This window comes from Stegostoma tigrinum, chromosome 26, assembly GCF_030684315.1.
Source record: "Stegostoma tigrinum isolate sSteTig4 chromosome 26, sSteTig4.hap1, whole genome shotgun sequence".
Lineage (NCBI taxonomy): Eukaryota > Metazoa > Chordata > Chondrichthyes > Orectolobiformes > Stegostomatidae > Stegostoma > Stegostoma tigrinum.
The window spans coordinates 30,041,372-30,060,097 of NC_081379.1; the positions used below are offsets into that span (position 1 = coordinate 30,041,372).

General features: G+C 41.2%; 1 protein-coding gene across 1 annotated transcript in view; it reads left to right on the forward strand.

The window, feature by feature from the left end:
• Positions 1 to 18,726, forward strand: part of tpcn1 (two pore segment channel 1) — a 111,188-nt gene that overhangs the window by 62,512 nt on the left and 29,950 nt on the right. Inside the window, exons 15-18 of the mRNA XM_048556682.2 lie at positions 3,035 to 3,091; positions 3,878 to 3,931; positions 7,449 to 7,521; positions 15,140 to 15,247. Coding sequence (XP_048412639.1) covers positions 3,035 to 3,091; positions 3,878 to 3,931; positions 7,449 to 7,521; positions 15,140 to 15,247 — 292 coding nt within the window. The remainder of the gene's footprint in view (positions 1 to 3,034; positions 3,092 to 3,877; positions 3,932 to 7,448; positions 7,522 to 15,139; positions 15,248 to 18,726) is intronic.

Sequence of the window (18,726 nt, forward strand, 5' to 3'; positions counted from 1 at the left end):
CTCAACAGCATATGGTTCTTAAGTGGGCATTAATTGGCAGCTTAAAGGGCTCCATTGCCGGGGGAAGGTTTGGGAGGCTATCCATAGGCATTTATGCCACAAAGTTAACTGGGATAAAGCCAGGGTCAGCTCCCACCTGACTCTGGCAGAAAATACCTCCAGTGAGTAAAACAGAATTGACAAGCAGAATCTAATGCTTTCCAGGTGTGTAAGGAAAGTTATGTTTAATTAATTTATTGGAGTTCTTTGAAAAAGTATATTTTATCGAAAAGTAGATAAATGGAGACCAGCAGATGTGTTGTTTTTTGATTTCCTGAAGGCATTTGATAAGGTGCCACATCAAACACTATTGAGGAAAATAAAAGTTCGTGTTGTAAAAGGCAACATATTGGCATGGAAAGATGATTGGCTGGCTCACAGAAAACAGACAGTGGGAGTGATGTCATGGTAGGATGTTGTGAGTGGTATGCCATAGGTTTTAGTGTGGGGGCCCCAACTCTTTGCAGTTTAAAGACATTATGTTTATGGAAGGATGTTAAAGCGTTGGAAGAGTACAGAGAAATTGTACTAGACTAATACCTAGAATGAAACGATTATGAGGAAAGAGGGCACAAAGAGCAGAAATAAAGAGAAGGCAATGGCCTAATGGTGTTATCAATGGATTGTTAACCCAGAGACTAAAGCAATGTTCTGGGGACCCAGATTCGAATCCTGTCACAGCAGATGGTGAAATTTGAAATCATTTTTTAAAAATCTGGAATTAAGAGCCTGAGTGATGACCATGAATCTATTGCTGATTGTCAAAAAAGCCCATCTGGTTCACTAATGCCCTTTATGAAAGGAAATCTGCTATCCTTATCTGCTCTGGTCGACAAGGGACTCCAGAGCCAGAGCCAACTGAGCAATAAAAGCTGGCTTAGCAACGATGCCTTCATCCCATGAAGGAGTACAAAAAAAGCCAAAACAAACCTCCCAATCTTCATTGAACCATCCTGTTATCCCCGCACAAAAAGGTGGATGACTCCCAATCTAGGCCTCCTTCCCCTCCCACCTCTGCCATTGTCCCTGCTGCAAGATTCTCAGCTTAATTAGCGAGATAAATGTAGCACATTCTGCACATTCACTGGCATAACTGCACAGGACACATGAGCACCATGAAGCCCGTCAGAGACCACTGGTCGCCCTATTATAGGAAAGGTGTGGATGCTTTGGAGAGGGTTCAGAGGAGGTTTACCAGGATGCTGCCTGGACTGGAGGGCTTATCTTATGAAGAGAGGTTGACTGAGCTCGGTCTCTTTTCATTGGAGAAAAGGAGGAGGAGAGGGGACCTAATTGAGGTATACAAGATAATGAGAGGCATAGATAGAGTTGATAGCCAGAGACTATTTTCCAGGGCAGAAATGGCTAGTATGAGGGGTCATAGTTTTAAGCTGGTTGGAGGAAAATATAGAGGGGATGTCAGAGGTGGGTTCTTTACACAGAGTTGAGAGAGCATGGAATGCGTTGCCAGCAGCAGTTATGGAAGCAAGGTCATTGGGGTCATTTAAGAGACTGCTAGACATGCATATGGTCACAGAAATTTGAGGGTGCATACATGAGGATCAATGGTCAGCACAACATTGTGGGCTGAAGGGCCTGTTCTGTGCTGTACTGTTCTATGTTCTATGACTGGCCCCATATGCACAGGAGCAAGGAGCCAGCAGACATTTTACAGACTGTTTCAGCATTCACCTAGTTGCTGCACTACTGTAAAGTGCCTAATGGGCAGGCCTTTTCAAAAGGAGGCAACCTGGGTGAAATAACACCAGAGGCCTGCATTCTGTCACCAAGTCACCCTTTATTTAGATTAGATTAGATTCCTTTCAGTGTGGAAACAGGCCCTTCGGCCCAACAAGTCCACACCGCCCTTTGAAGCATCCCACTCAGACCCATCCCCCCCATAACCCACACAGCCCTGAATACTAAGGGCAATTTAGCATGGCCGATCCACCTAGCCTGCACATCTTTGGACTGTGGGACAAAACCGGAGCATCCGGAGGAAACCCATGCAGACACGGGGAGAATGTGCAAACTCCACACAGACAGTCACCTGAGGTTGGAATCGAACCTGGTCCCTGGTGCTGTGAGGCTGCACTGCTAACCACTGAGCCACCGTGCTGCCCCAATGTTTTGATTTACATTTGGGGAGTCCTTACACAGAATGGTTCCAAAGTGGTGATAGTCTTGTCTTATAGCATTGATTAAATTACATCTGCTTCCTTAATGTGTTATTTGTGAAGAACTCTACATACATTGCTTAAGTTATTTACTAGTCATTACAGGGTGTGCAGCATTGGTTGCAGCCTCAGTGCTAAAATGGCATTTAAAATAGGGTTTCTGTCATGATTAGAAGATTTAACTTTGAGGTATTGATTTACTGTTTAATGTTACATAATTAATTTCCTTCTCTTGGATGAATATGTCAGGGCATGTTATTGACCATTATACTTGGATGTTTTGTTGAACTATCGAAATCTGAGGTAGTTTGAACAGACCCACAATATTGTTAAGGAATAAGGCGGACTGGGGGAAGACGTAAATTGTAACATTTCAGTTTCTGCAGGTGATGTATTATTGCACTCTATGCATAACTACTTTTCCTTTGGAATGTAATACTTGTTAAAATATACACTGTTTTGATTAGTCATTTTTCTCTAAGGTTAACTTCATAAAGAGATTTAAGAGTGTGGGGAGAAAGCGGGAAAAGTGTACTGAGTTGGATGATCAGCCATGAAGGGCTGAATAGCCTACTCCTGTTCCCACTTCCTATGCTTCAATGTAACTTGTTAAAACATGGTAAAAGGACCAGAAGGGAAGATAAGGAGGAATTATTTTATGCATCAAATTGACAAAATAAAACCAACCTATACATGAATCATGACTTTTGGATAATCACTGAATTTGGTTGTGAACCTGCAATTCTGTGTAACTTCTGAAAAAAAAAGAATTGTAGAATTGAACAATTATCTGACATGCATCAATCTTTCTATTTCAGATATTGTTATTGCTGTAAATGGAATTTGGATACTGGCTGACACGCTCATGATCAAAGGTGTCAAAACAAGCGACAAATTTTTTTTGTAAATCAGTTAAATTGCTTTAGATAAAATGTTGAATTTAGTGGATGTTCTTTACACAATTACATTATGTTTAAAGATCTCAATGAGAGACAACATGAAATTGATCAGAATATCCCAACACACCTGTTGTGTCCAATTTTTCTGCTGGTTTTCCTTTCATTCCTCATTTTCTGAAGCCATTGCTTCTAAGATTCCAGAGTCATTGGGGACAATTGCTGCCTTGTTTGATTGGCTATTCTTTATGTACATGCCTTGTTGCAAACAGATTTGAAGGCAGAATCGCATGGCAGAAAGATCAAAGAATCTATACCCCTGTAATACCAGTCAAGTGACTTTCTGCTTCATAATCCTGTTGCCTAGGATCTTAATGATGCTGGCAGGCTTGGGGAGTCAAATCATGAATTTTTTTTGCCCCTTCAGGATTTTTAGATAAACTCTGCTATGAGATAAACAATCTAGATTATATATCTAACTTCTATTATCAGAGGTATTGGGGATGATTTTTAAAATGCCATCTGAGCATAAAAGTTGCAAACAGACTTGAATTGAAATATAGATTGTGTGATTTCTGTGACTAACAGTAGATTAGTTGCATCAGCTTTATAGCCAAAAGGCAAAATAAATATCTAGCCCAACAATTCTTTCTAGAACTACAGATCTTCTTACATGACACAAATGTGTATCTGCCATCTTTTGTATATGACCCTGGGATTGAAATTTTACTTTTTTTTGGGATAATTGCATTATCCCTTCTGTAGATGGTGCCTTTTTCCTCCGGATTGTACCCTGGAGTTACATTGTATTTCTCACAAGTAAGTGCTACTGTGTTATTTTTGATTTTTCTTCTAACTTCTGTATAGTATCTGGCCATATTATTGGGTTAAATTAGAAATGTTTTATGGTGTTGTTTATTCAATATAAGGAACTGAAGTTTGTAAAGAATGAAGAATTTTAAACTGTAAGGGCGATTACTGATTTTGAAATTTGGGTTTGGGGAGAGAAGGAAGTTGATGAACTTTCACATCATGTTTCACCTCCCCTACACAGAGAAAGAATAGAAGGTAGGAACATTTTCTCACAAGAGAAGCTTAGGAAAAATAATTACTGAATGTAAAACTAGTTTTTTTTTGTTCCATTATAATTAAAGTTCTTAATTGAATGCTTTCCCATCACACCATTCTTCAAATGTAGGATGGGGTGATCTCTAGAGAATGATCGTCTTCACCCTATATGATTAAGAGATGGAGGCTGCATTTTATGTGGGCTATTAATACTGATGCAACATTTGTGCCTTTTTTTTGTCTTTGAATGTAAGTTTTTTTTTTAATTTCAGGCTCCTCAGATCTGTTTAATTTTGTGATGCCACTTACAAATCAATACACTTGTTCCCTAGTGATATTGATTTAAGGTTTGAAGGTGATTTATATGTGCAGCCAAATATTTTAATGCAAAATTTATATCAAATATTCACATAATCAGTCTGTAGAAATATGGAAGAAAGATATTTCACTGTAAAGATCCCTTATCCTGGGGGATGTTAATGGTCCTTGAAGTTTGTCCCATGTTTCAGCCAAAACTAATTTCCCTCAGGAGTCTGATATGTCTTTGGAACTGATCTAAATGGCTCTGGATCTAGGTCGTGTACATTGAGCCCAAAACAGTTTTGCTGAATTATATGGAACTTAGTTTACTATATGGGACTTTTCTTTTAAATACAGTTTATGCTTAGAAATGTTCAAGTTTTTGTAGCAGATTTTAAGCATTGGTGTTGTGTGTTCATAATGCTTGAGGAAACACACCATGCTTGCATCAGTGGAAATGTGTAAATGCAAACTGAAATTTCAATCTGATGTCATTGACTTGCTCGCCAAGGTGGCTTGTTTTGTTCAGTTGTTTTGTCACCTGGCATGGTGACAACATCAGTGGAGCCTCCGATGAAGCAATGTTATTCTACTCTGCTTGAGATTTATACTGTCTGGTCCATTACAGTGAATTAGTCTCATTTCTGGTTTTGATCTACATGGGTTTGCATATGAGGTCCAGTTCTATTTGTGTGTTGATAGCATTACGGGTAGAGAATCATGTCTCTAGGAATTCTTGTGCATGTCTATATGTGGCTTGCGTTACTGTGGTTACATTGTCTGAGTGCACTAATATTAAGGAGAGTTCATTGTGCCATTTTACTGCAAGTTGATGTTCATGTATTCTGATGGCTAGTTTCCTTCCTGTCTGTTTGAGGTAATGTTTGTGGCAGTCATTGCATGGTATTTTGTAAACCATGTTGGTTCTGCATGTTGTGGGAATGGGGTCTTTAATCCTTATAAGTGTTGGTCGTAGAGTGGCTGTGGGCTGTTGGGGTACCATGGTTTCTAGTTTCTACTGGTCACAGCTTTTATCCCACCAGTCGACATCCCACTAGCGAAAGAAAAAGACTGGTCACATTACTAGAGGATGCAATAACACAGACCAGCAGTTCCATCATCAATGACAATATACTTAAACTACTAGACCTCAGCCTCACCACGCATTTTGTCATTAATTGTCAACTATACAAATAAATCAATCAACGGTACCCCAATGGGGTCACCCATCTCAGGACTCATTGCAGAAGCAGTCATTCAAAGACTAGAACACAAAACCCTCCGCCCACATTCAACCTAAACTGTGGATCCAGTAGGTGGACGACACATTTGTCATTATTAATCACAGCAAATTAGAAGAGACCCACTACCTCATCAGCAGCATATTCGCAAGGATTAAATTCACAAGGGAAGAAGTAAACAATCGACGTTTGTTTCTGGATGTTAAAGTTGAACATATGACCAACGGGGAGTTCCAAACCTCACTATACAGAAAGCAACCCATACTGATCAAATCCTCAGCTTCCACAGCAACCACCCCAGCGTCCACAAACAAAGCTGCATCAGGACACACTGCAACACTCAAACAACGCAAGAAAGAGGAAGAGCACCTATACAAGCGGATATCCCCGCAACTTCATCTGCAGATGCCTACTAAACAGATGACAACTGAAGGACACAGTATCCCCTAACACACTGGCCACGCTGCCCTGCATCAAGAACAAATTGGAACTGACAAAATGAATCATGGTAGCCCACAATCCCACAGCCACTCTACAACAAACACTTACAAGGATTAAAGACCCCATTCCTACGACATGTGCAACCAAGGTGGTTTACAAAATACCATGCAATGACAACCACAAACATTACATCGGACAGACAGGAAGAAAAGTAGCCATCAGAATTCACATATGGGCAGCACAGTGGCTTAGTGGTTAGCACTGCTGCCTCACAGCGTCAGGGACCCAGGTTCAATTCCACCTTTGGGAGACTGTCTGTATGAAGTTTGCATGTTCTCCTCGTGTCTGTGCAGGTTTCCTCTGGGTGCTCTGGTTTCCTCCTACAGTCCAAAAGTGTGCAGGCTAAATGGATTGGCCATGCTAAATTTCCCGTAGTGTTCAGGGATGTGTAGATTTGGGGATGGGTCAGGGTGGGATGCTCCTAGTGTGGACCGAAGGGCCAGTTTCCACACTGTAGGGATTCAATGAAAAAAAAGTCAACTAGCAGCAAAACAGCATGATAACTTTTCTTAACATGGGTACACTCAGACAATAAAGACCATCAGTTTAACTGGGACAAAATAACTATAGTAGCCGAAGCCAAACATTGGCACACACAGGAATTTCGAGAGGCATGGTTCTCTACCCCTGTAGTGCTATCAACAAACATAGAACTGGACCCCAAATACAAACCCATACAGATCAAAACTGGAAATGCCAGTACTCACCATAATGGGCCAGACAGTATAAATTCCAAGCGGATTAGAATAACATCACTTCATCGGACCCTCCACTGATTATGCTAGATGACATCGTGATGAAACATCTGAATGAAAACAAGTCAGCTTGGCAAGCAAGTCAACAACCTCGACCACAACCCAAGCTACAGATCTTTACCAAAGCTTTGTGGGTTCAATCTACTTGCAGAGCTTCAAGTAGTGGGAAGTTCTCCATAGCAGTAAAAAGGATTTTTTTTTTCGTTCCTTTTTAGGACAATTGAAAAGCTTACTTGAATTTGTTAAAAAAACCAACTAATGACAGTAAAAATCATTTGATAGTGTAAGTGTACATAATGTTAAAACAGTCAGATTTCCTGCTTGATCAGTGCCAAAATGGGAAAAAAACTCATGCATGTTTCTGTACAGCTCACTTTGATTTAATAGTCTTTCCTATACTTCAAATCATGCATATAAAGTTTTGTGATGGATATTTACCCAGTAATAATTGTAATTCTATGTTTTGTATAGTTTACGGGGTAGAAATGTTATTGAAAATCACTGGGCTGGGACCATCTGAATACTTCACATCTGGCTGGAATCTGTGAGTATGGAACAACTTCAAAGTGGAGTACAGAATAAATAATTCATAATATTGGATTTTGTGGCAAGGGCATACTATATTCCAAATAATGCATTGATGAATTTGCTGCATTTATACAGTGGAACTTCTCTTAGAAGCAGTAGGCTAATGTTCCTCTTGAGGCAGTACAGGGCATTTGAATTAATGTAGTTAGAGGATAAATCTTTACAATTCCTCACTTGGATCATTTTCTGGATGCCTCAGCTATAAGGCTATAACCACCACTCTCCCCTTCCATTTGATGGAAAGCCCATCAGACTCCTTTTTCAAACACTGACCTGGATAAACTCTTCATGCTCTATCCTATGACTCATACAAAATTTTGCTGTCTTTATTTGTACTGTGCCAAATCCATTCACTCACTGTGCCTGTGCTTACCAACCTATTTTCATTCATGGATCTCTTGTGGCTCAGCCTGGACAGACCCCCCAGCTGTGCACTTAGATCCTGTGCAGACCAGCTGGCAGAGGTATTCGCTGACATCTTCAACCTCTCCTCCTACAAGCCGTAGCCCCCACCTGCTTCAAGAAGACCACTATCATTTCCAATACCAAAGACAGCACAGAAAATATGCTTTACTGACTATCCCCCAATGGCTGTGGTCTCCATAACCGTTAAGTGCTTCGACATTCTGGTCATGGTCAACATCAACTCTAGTTTCCCAACCTGCCTTATTCCTCTACAACTTGCCTGCTGATGTAACAGATCCACAGTGGATGCCATTTCCCTAGCCCTGCAATATCCCTGGAACATCTAGACAGCAAAGGCACCTACGTCAGACTCTTACTTATTGACTATTGATCCACCTTCAAAACCATGATCCCCTCCAGACTGATGTCAAAACTCCAAGACCTACGTCTCAGCTCTGTCCTATCCAACTGGATCCTCAGCTTTCTGACCCACAGACCACAATCAGTGAAGATAAACAACTGCACATCTTTCGTGATGACAGTCAACACTGGAGCCCCCCTCCGGGGATATGTTCTTAGCCCCCTACTGTACTCCCTGTACACTCACGACTGTGTGGCCAAACTCCAAACGAATGCCATCTACAAGTTTACTGACGACACCACCATAGGAGGTTGGATATTAAACAATGATGAGGCAGAGTACAGAAAGGAGGTAGAGGGCTTGGTGACGTAGTGCAATAATAACAACCTCTCCCTTCATGTCAGCAAAACTTAAAAAAACTGATCATTGACTTCAGAAAGAAAGGAGGAGAACGTGCCCTCATCCACATCAATGGAGCTGAGATTGAGAGGGTTGAGAACATCAAGTTCCAAGGAGTGACAATAACTGACAACCTGTTCTGGACTTGCCGTGTAGATGCAACAGCCAAGAAGACACAACAAAGCTTCCTCTTCTTCATACAGCTCAGGAAATTTGGCATGTTCACAAGGACCCTCAACAACTTTTACAGATGCACTATAGAAAGCATACTGTCTGGCTACATAATGATCTGGTACTGCAACTGCTCTGCTCAAGACCATAGGAAACTACAGAAGGTTGAGTGTACAGCGTAGACCATCATGGGAAGCCAACTTCCTATCCATGGATTCAATTTATACGTCTCATTGCTGCAAAAAGGCTGCCGACATCAAAGACTCATTGCATCCTGGCAGTGCTCTCCTACAACCTCTGTCAGGAAGATACAGAAGCTTGAACACACAAAATGGTAAATTCAATAGCAGCTTCTTCCCTGCCATTATTAGACAGATGAATGGACTCTCTAACTTCAAATAATGCTGATCCTGGTAATATTTATCTTGCCTAGCACAAACACCCTGTGCGATGTAACCTGTATGCCTCTGTTTTTTCACACTATGTCCTTGCTCACTGTGGCCTGCCTGTACTGCTCGTAAACAAAGCTTTTCACTGTGCATTGGTCACAAATAAATAAATAAATAAATAGATTATTGCATGCCTGAGGTAACAGAGTCACAACTAAATTGATGCAGTTCTGAAGTATTGTGTCATGTTGCCACGTGCCACTGACAAACCTGATTTGTTGCTTCTGTACCTGTTTGGGCATTTTTATGAAGTTATTAATTGCTGACCACATGAGCTCTTCTCCTGAAGGTGAAGGAGGCAGCCCTACCAGTGCTACCTCCGAGGGATCCATACTCCCTTCCTCAGAGGTGGAGGAGGGGTATACCTCGCAGGGCAGCCCTTTTGACTGCCCACTGTGGGCATCCTTTTGGTACCTGCAGGAAGCAAAGGGAAAATCTTGCAACAAATGGGTAGAAATTGACATCTCAATGTGAAATACACAGTGGACTCAATGGGAGTGTAGTACAACAGTGAACTGTGTGTCTGCCTTGGTTGCTGGGATGTGAGGTTTACACATCCCCACTGGTGGGGTCCTGGTATTCACTGGCTGGCGCCAAAGTCCTCTCCTCATAAACAACCAAATAATAGACACCCAGCTCCAGGCCTAGCCTTCTCAGCCCTCATTTGGGCTGTTTTTATTTCTGTAATGAAAGAAAGGATCAAGTGAAACGAAAGGGGTTGATGTAGCTGTTACTGCTGGTGCAGCTGCAGAAAAGGTATTAATGGGTCTTGAGAGAGTGAGGAAGCAAATGGCTTGCAAGGTTAGTAGGTTGTGGTGTTTTTGCGGTTTTTGAGAATAAGTGAGGGAAAATGTTGCATGTTGTAGTGAAAATGGTAGACCATGAGCCTTGATGGGAGGTTGGTGCAATAGCAGAAATAAAATGGTGGCAGTTAAGCTGACAGTTGGTTGAAATTCACCACCTCCCTGCACTGCTAGGCTTTTCTCTGGACCTTGAAGACTGTATCAGACTAAAAATGTGAGCGGAACAAGGTGGCTCCAGACCGCTAGCAATTAACTGGGTGTTCAAAAACTCTTCAATACTTCATTGGCAACAGGATGCCAGTATATGCCAGAGTATTCGGGAAATGATGAGTTCTTCTGGCTGTAGGGTATGGGAGAATCTTGCTAGCTTTAGATGAGAGAGGAGCCATAGGGGGTGTGATAGTTAATTAATGGGACGAGTTAGGGATGAAAGCCTAAGAAAGCTTGCTAGGCTTCAAGGAGGCAATGAAATTTGACAAGAATGACACTTGGCCAAAATATGGTAAGATTCAGCCCTGGGTTCCTGCAACTCCAGATTCTTGTGCAACCCCCCTCCCTTTCCCCAGTTGATTGTAATACAGGATTAGTCAGATTCCAGAGTGAGATCTGGCATGATGGCCAATATATTTTAGTTTTGCAATTTGCATACTATGTGGCCAGACACAACATTTTCACATGAATATGTGATGTACTTTTAGCAAAAGAATTTAAGTTGATAACACAAAAAAATGAAATAAAGCTGCTATATTGTATCACAAATTTGAAAGATCTTATCATAAACAGCAATATCCTCTATAAGCGCTCAAGCCTAGCAAAGTATCACTCCTGTCTCCACTGCAAAGTTTCTAGCTCAACTGCCATGGTTGCCAGCATTTCATTTTGGTGACATCCGATATGTTCGCCAGACGTGCTTCTCTTTGCCTATCCGCAAAACTTGCGGATCACAGGCTAACTGACTGACTTTTCTCACTGAATTCTAAAGACAGCCCAGCTTTGATGGCCTACACAGTTAAAACAACTTAATATTTTGTTCCAACTATGAAAGCCTTGAGTCTTGCACAAACTTAAAACTGTCCTTTTCCTGGAACGAATTTTTTCATCTGAACTGAACCTGCTTGTAGTCATAAGAACATAAAAACTAGGAGCAGGAGTAGGCCATCTTGCCCCTTGAACCTGCCCCACCATTTAATAAGATCATGGCTGATCTTTTTGAGACTCAGCTCCACTTACCCTCCCATTCACCATAACCTTTAATTCTTTTACTCTTCAAAAATTTTTTCTAGCCTTGCCTTAAAAACATTCAGCGAGGTAGCTTCAACTGCTTCACAGGGCAGGGAATTCCACAGATTCGCAACCCTTTGGGTGAAGAAGTTCCTCCTGACCTCAGTCCTACAAATGCTTCCCTTTGAGGTGATGCCTTCTAGTCCTAGTTTCACCTGCTAGTGGAAACAACCTCCCTGCCTCTACCTAATCTATTCCCTTCATAATCTTATATGTTTCTATAAGATCTCCCCTCATTCTTCTGAATTCCAATGAGCATAATCCCAGTCTACTCAGTCTCTCCTCATAATCCAACCCTCTCAACTCTGGAATCAACCGAGTGAATCTCCTCTGCACCCCCTCCAGTGTTAGTATATCTCTTCTCAAGTAAGGAAACCAAACCTGCACACAGTACTCCAGGTGTGGCTTCACCAGGACTTTTTATAGCTGCAGCATCGCCTCCCTGTTTTTAAACTCCATCCCTCTAGCAATGGCAGACAAAATTCCATTTGCCTTTTTAAATTACTCTCCACAGGAGTCGTACCAGAAGATTGGGGGGGTCGGGGGGGGGGGGGGAGAGGAAAATGTTGTTCTTCTTTTCAAGAAAGGGAATAGGGAAATCCCTGGAAATTACAGTCCAGTCAGTCTTACATCTGTGGTCAGCAAGGTTTTGGAAAGAATTCTGAGGGATAGGATTTATGACTATTTGGAAAAGCATAATGTGATTAAAGGGAGGCAGCATGGCTTTGTGAGGGGCAGGTCATGCCTTACAAATCTTATTGAGTTCTTTGAGGAAGTCACAAGACAGGTTGACGAGGGTCAAGCAGTGGATGTGGTGTACATGGACTTCAGCAAGGTATTTGATAAGGTTCCCCACGGCAGGCTCATACATAAAATCAGGAGATATGGGATACAGGGTGATTTGGCTGTCTGGATTCAGAATTGGTTGTCTGACAGGAGGCAGAGAGTGGTTGTAGATGGTAAGTATTCTACCTGGAGGTCAGTGCTGAGTGGTGTCCCGCAGGGCTCTGTTCTTGGGCATCTGCTCTTTGTAGTTTTTATAAGTGACTTGGATGAGGAGGTTGAGGGGTGGGTTAGTATGTTTGCTGATGACACAAAGGTTGGAGGTGCCATTGAAGTATCAAGGGCTATTGCAGGCTTCAGCGAGACATTGACAGAATGCAAGCTGGGCTGAGAAATGGCAGATGGAGTTCAACCTGGATAAATGCGAAGTGATGCATTTTGGAAGGTCGAACTTAAATGCTGAATATAGGATTAAAGGCAGGATTCTCGGCAGTGTGGAGGAACAGCGGGATCTTGGTGTTCAAGTGCATAGCTCCTTCAAAGTTGCCACCCAGGTGGATAAGGTTGTTAAGAAAGCATATGGTGTTTTGGCTTTCATTAACAGGGGGATCGAGTTTAAGAGCCGCGAGGTTATGCTGCAGCTCTACAAAACCCTGGTGAGACCACACTTGGAATATTGTGTCCAGTTCTGGTCGCCCTATTATAGGAAAGATGTGGAAGCTTTGGAGAGGGTGCAAAGGAGGTTTACCAGGATGCTGCCTGGACTGGAGGGCTTGTCTTACGAGGAGAGGTTGACTGAGCTCAGACTTTTCTCTCTGGAGAGAAGGAGGAAGAGAGGTGACCTGATCGAGGTGTACAAGGTAATGAGAGGCATGGATAGAGTCGATAGCCAGAGACTTTTCCCCAGGGCAGGATTGACTGCCACGAGGGGTCATAGTTTTAAAGGTGTTAGGAGGAAGGTATAGAGGAGACGTCAGAGGGAGGTTCTTCACCGAGAGTTGTGAGCGCATGGAATAGTTTACCAGTGGTAGTCGTGGAAGCAGAGTCATTAGTGACATTTAAGCGACTGCTGGACATGCACATGGACAGCAGTGAATTGAGGGGAATGTAGGTTAGGTTATTTTATTTTTGGATTAGGATTATTCCACGGCACAACATCGTGGGCTGAAGGGCCTGTACTTTTCTATGTTCTATAATTACCTGCCACACCTGCAATCCTACTTTTAGCGATTCATGCATAAGGACACCCAAGACCCTCTGCACAGCAACGTGCTACAACTTTTGACCATCTAAAACATAGCCCATTTTGCTGTTATTCCTACCAAAATGGATGATCTCACACTTATCAACATTGTACTCCATCAGCCAGACCTTTGCCCACTCACTAAGACTATCTGTATCCCTTTGCAGACTGTGTCATCTGCACACTTTGCTGTACCACTCGCCTTCTGAAAATTTTGACATACCACACTTAGTCCCCAGCTCCAAATCATCTGTGTAACTTGTAAACAATTGCGATCCAACGCTGATCCCTGAGGCACTTGCCATTGACCGTCAACCAGAAAAACACCCATTTACTCCTACTCATTGCGCCAATACATTACCTGTAATACTGAGGAACTTTATCTTATGTAGCAGCTTTTGGTGTGGCACCTTGTCAAATGCCTTCTGGCAATCCAGATACACCACATCCACAGGTTCTCCATTATCCACCATTCAAGTAATGTCCTCAAAAAATTCCACCAAATAAGTTAAACATGACCTACCCTTCATGAACCCAGCTGGGTGTTTCCAATGGGACAATTTATGTCCAGATGTCTTGCTATTTCTTCCTTAATGATAACTTCGGTAGTAGGGAAAATGCTTGAATCTAAGCTAACTGGCCTATTTTTGCTTTTTTGTCTACTTCCTTTTTTTAAAATACAGTGGCGTCACATTGGCTGTTTTCCAATCTGCAGGAACTACCTCCCTGGCCATCTGTCTCTATAGATCATAAAGTGTTTAAAGATTTACAAAGCTAACAACTATTTCCCTAGGGAACTTGTAGCTTAAATTACATGCTTTGTTGAAGGGCTGTTTTGAACTTACCATTCAAGAATGATTGCTGACCTTAAAAAGCCACCTTCTCAGAACCAAAACTGGAAATCCATTCTAAATCTACTTTTGAATTCCAATTCCCAAACAATAATATGTAAAAGGTTGTTGGCTTGCTCACTGAGCTGACTGGTCATCATACAGACGTTTCGTCACCATGCTAGGTAACATCATCAGTGCAGCCTCCAATGAATAGATGTCGTTCTACTCAGCTTGATATTTAAGTGACCCGGTCTATTAAGTTGGTTTCTGTCATTTCTGGTTCTGATCTGCATGGATTTGTATATGGGGCCTAGACCCACATGTTTCTTGATTGCATTATGGTTTAAAAACCAGGCTTCATGGATGCATGCCTGTGGTTGTCTTGTCCTAGGATAATCATGTTGTCCCAGTTAAATTGATGACATTCATTGATTTTATTTAACTGCTATAATTGCTGCAAATTGCCATCGTCTGACTTTTCTGGATCCTTTTGTTTGGCATATTCCATCAAGTTAAAACATACATTTCCATTGGATACAGGCAGTGTTTAGAAGATAAAAACTTATTTCAAAATGCCTTAAATCATACAAATCATATAATCTTTGCATACAAAAATGTCAGTAATATTATTCATTTAGAATATATAATTGTAATACATTTAAAAGCAGAGGTCCCCAGAAAACTTTAAGTTTGCATTTTTGTTCAAGTTTGCTGTTATAATTTTACTGTATTATGAAATTTTGTGTGTATGTACATCTGTATGTTTGATATACAAAATATATCCTGGTGTTCCTTGCTATCATTTATACTGCAAAAAAAAAACATGAAATACTTTTCTACTTTTAGGTTTGATTTCTTGGTCACCGTATTTGCATTTGTTGGAATTGTGGTCTTAGCTTTTGATATGGAGCCATTCTATTTCATAGTCATCTTGAGGCCACTTCAGCTGCTAAGGTTAGTAACCAATTTTTGGTTCAGCATGTATTACTTTCAGATTGGTGATTCTATTTTTTTAAAAATGTAAAAATGTCAACGTTTTGAAAATTTACTTCAATCCAAAGCAAATAGGCTCAATTTTTGTTTGTAACATTTACTTATTTAAATATTCTTTTTTGTTATGATCTTGTTTTGAATAGTTTTTTTAGGACCATTGGCACACATTCCCAGTTAAAACTGGAACAATGTTACCAACCAAAAAGAAATACCAACAAAATCAATATTCCCTTAAATCAATTTTCGATCAAAGCGAAAAACTCATTTATTTTTAAGATTGTTTCCTTCAAAAAATTAAGATTTTGTGTGATTAAGTGGTATAGAGATTCGGCATTCTCTCCTTTGAATTACTAGGCTAAAATTTTTAACTTGCTGCTATCGCAGAACTGGAATTACAGAATCAGCCCGTTACAGAAGTATTGGTGGTGAAATTGGAAGGTGCTGGCAAAGACACCCTAGTGAATTTTTGCAGCACATCTTGTAAATAATACACATTACCGATACTGAGCATTAGTAGTGGAGAGAATGAATGTTTATATGATTTGGTGCGAATAAGCTGGCTGTTCTCACCTAAATGATGTTAAGCTTCTTGAGTGTTGTTGGAGTTACAGGAATAATCCCTCAGGGGAGGTGATGGCCTAGTGGTATTATCACTGGACTGCTAGTTCAGAGACACAGTGTTCTGGGGACCCAGGTTTGAATTCCACCATGGAAGATGGTGGAATTTAAATTCAATAAATATCTGGAATTAAGAGTCTAATAATGACCGTGAATCCATTGTCAATTGTTGGAAAAAAATCTTGTTCACTAATGTCCTTTAGGGAAGGAAACTTCCATCCTTACCTGGTCTGGCCTACATGTGACTTGAGACCCACAGCAATTTGCTGACTCTTAACTGCCCTCTGGGTAATTAGGGATGGGCAGTAAATTCTGCCTAGCCAGCGACACCCTCATACCGTGCATGAATGAAAAAAACTTGCAGTTGTCAGCCCAAACCTGGATATTGTCTAAGTTTTGCTGCAGTTGGGCATGGACAGCTTCAGTATCTGAGGAGTCATAAAAAAATGCTGAACAGTATGCAATCTTCAGCAAACATCTCTAATTCTGACTGAATGATAGCAGAAAGATCATTGAAGCAGCCGATGGTGGTTAGGTCCAGGACACCACCCTGAGGGGTTCCTGCTGAATTATCCTGGAGCTCAGATGACTGACCTCCAACAACTGGTATGATTTTCCTTCGTGGCAAGTATGATTTCAACCAGTAGAGTTTTCTCCTGATTTCCATTGACTGTAGTTTTGATAGAATTCTTTACTACCATACTTATTGAAATGTGGCTTTGACGTCAAGTGCTGTCACTCACCTCATACCTGGAGTTCATCTCTTTTATGAAAGTTTGAACCAACGCTGTAATGAGATCAGGAACTGAGTGAACCTAGCAAACCTCAAACTGAGCGTCAATTAGCAGGTTATTGCTAAACAAGTTCTGTTTGATAGCACTGTTGTTGACAACTTCTGTCAGTTTTCTGATAATTGGAAGTAGAATGATGAGGTGCCAATTGACCATTTTGGACTTTCCCTGATGTTTGTGCATCAGGCCTAATTTGGAATTTTTTCCACAATGTTGGATAGATGTAAGTGTTGTATCTGTACTGGAACAGCTTGGCTAAGGGTGTGGCAAGTTCTGAAGCACGTCTTCTGTACTATCGCTGTCAGGTCCCATGTTCCTTTGTGGTATCTGTGATGCTGGGTATCCGAGGCACAATTTGAGATGGATGACTTACATGGTACATCTGGCTGAAGATTGTTCTAAATGCTTCAGCCTTATCTTTGGCACTGATCTGTTGGGCTCCCACATCACTGAGGATGAGGATATTTGTGGAGAATCCTCCTGTAGTGAGTTATTTTATTGACTACCACCATTTATGACAGGACTGTAAAAACTTAGATCTGACCCATTGGTTGTGAGTTGATTAACCTTGCTTATCATTTGATGCTTATGCTGTTTAGCATGTAACTAGTCTTGCTTTATTGCTCAACCAGGATGTTGTCTCATTTTAAAGGTATGCCTGGTGGTGCTTTCGACTTATCCTCTTGTACTTTTTATTGAGCCAGAGTTTATCTTCTGTCATGATGTTAGTGGGGGTGTGGGGATATGCATTACAGGTTGTGTTTGAATACAGTTCTTATGCTGCTGCTGTTTAACAGCACCTTATGGGTGCCTAATCTTGTTTTGAGAGATCTTTAGGAAATCTAACCCATTTAGTACAGTGTTAGTGCCACATGACACAATGGACAGTATCCTCAACATGAAGATGGGACTTCATCTGCGTAAGGACTGTGCAGTGGTCACCCTTACATACTGCCATGGACAGGTGCATCTGCAGCAGGCAGATCATTAGGATGAGGTCAAGTATGTTTTTAACCTCTCGTTGGTTCCCTTACCACCTGCCTCAGATTCAGTTTAGCAGCTGTGTCCATTAGGATTTAATAAGATCAGTGATAGTCTGCCAAGCCACACTTGGTGATGGCATTGGAGTCCCCCCACCCAGAGTATATTCTGTACCTTTGCACCCTCAGTGCTCCTTCATATCATGTTCAACACCAAAATGATTATTGAATAATATCAAAATGACCATGTTTAGCCTGAGCCATGACCCCTAAGGGTCCCAAAGTCCATGTTGAGGACTGCTGTGACAATGCTTGACAGGACATACCAAGGGATGGTGATTCGTTTTTCACTGGGACATTGTGTTTAAGTTATGTTTCCATGAGCATGACTGTATCAGTTTTGCTTAACTAATCTGGAAGAAAGCTTTCCAGTTTTGGCACTAGCCGTAGATGTTGATAAAGAGGACTTCACAGTTTGAAGCATCTAAGTTTGGTATTGTCATTTCTAGTGTCTTAGTTAATGTCAGTTCATCCACCTGATTTCATTCTTTTTTCTGAGACCTTTTAAGAGATGGTTAGTTCTGAATGGCTTACTTTGCTATTTCAGAGAGTATTTAAGAATCAGCTACATTTCTGTAGGTCTGGAGTCACATGTAGGCCAGACCGGGTAAGGACAGCTGCCCTCCTTTCCTTAGGGAAATCAGTGAACCAGATGGGATTTTACAACAATAGTTTTATAGTCATCATTAGCCTTCTAATTCCAGATTGAATAGAATTCAATTTCCACATTCGTGCCCTTGAGAGATTCCAAATTGGGTCTACAGGCCATTATCAGAAATTGCTGGCAAAACTCAGTAGGTCAAGCAGCATCTGTGAGGAGAAAGTGTTTCAGGTTGACTGAAGCAGTTCTGAAGAAGGGTCACTGGACCTGAAATGTTAATTCTGCTTTCTGTCCACACCATCATCTCCCCTTAATTTAATGCTCAACTGGCAATCAATTTAGGAAGTTGTGAATAAGATTATATTACCTGAAATTATTAAAGAATTTTAT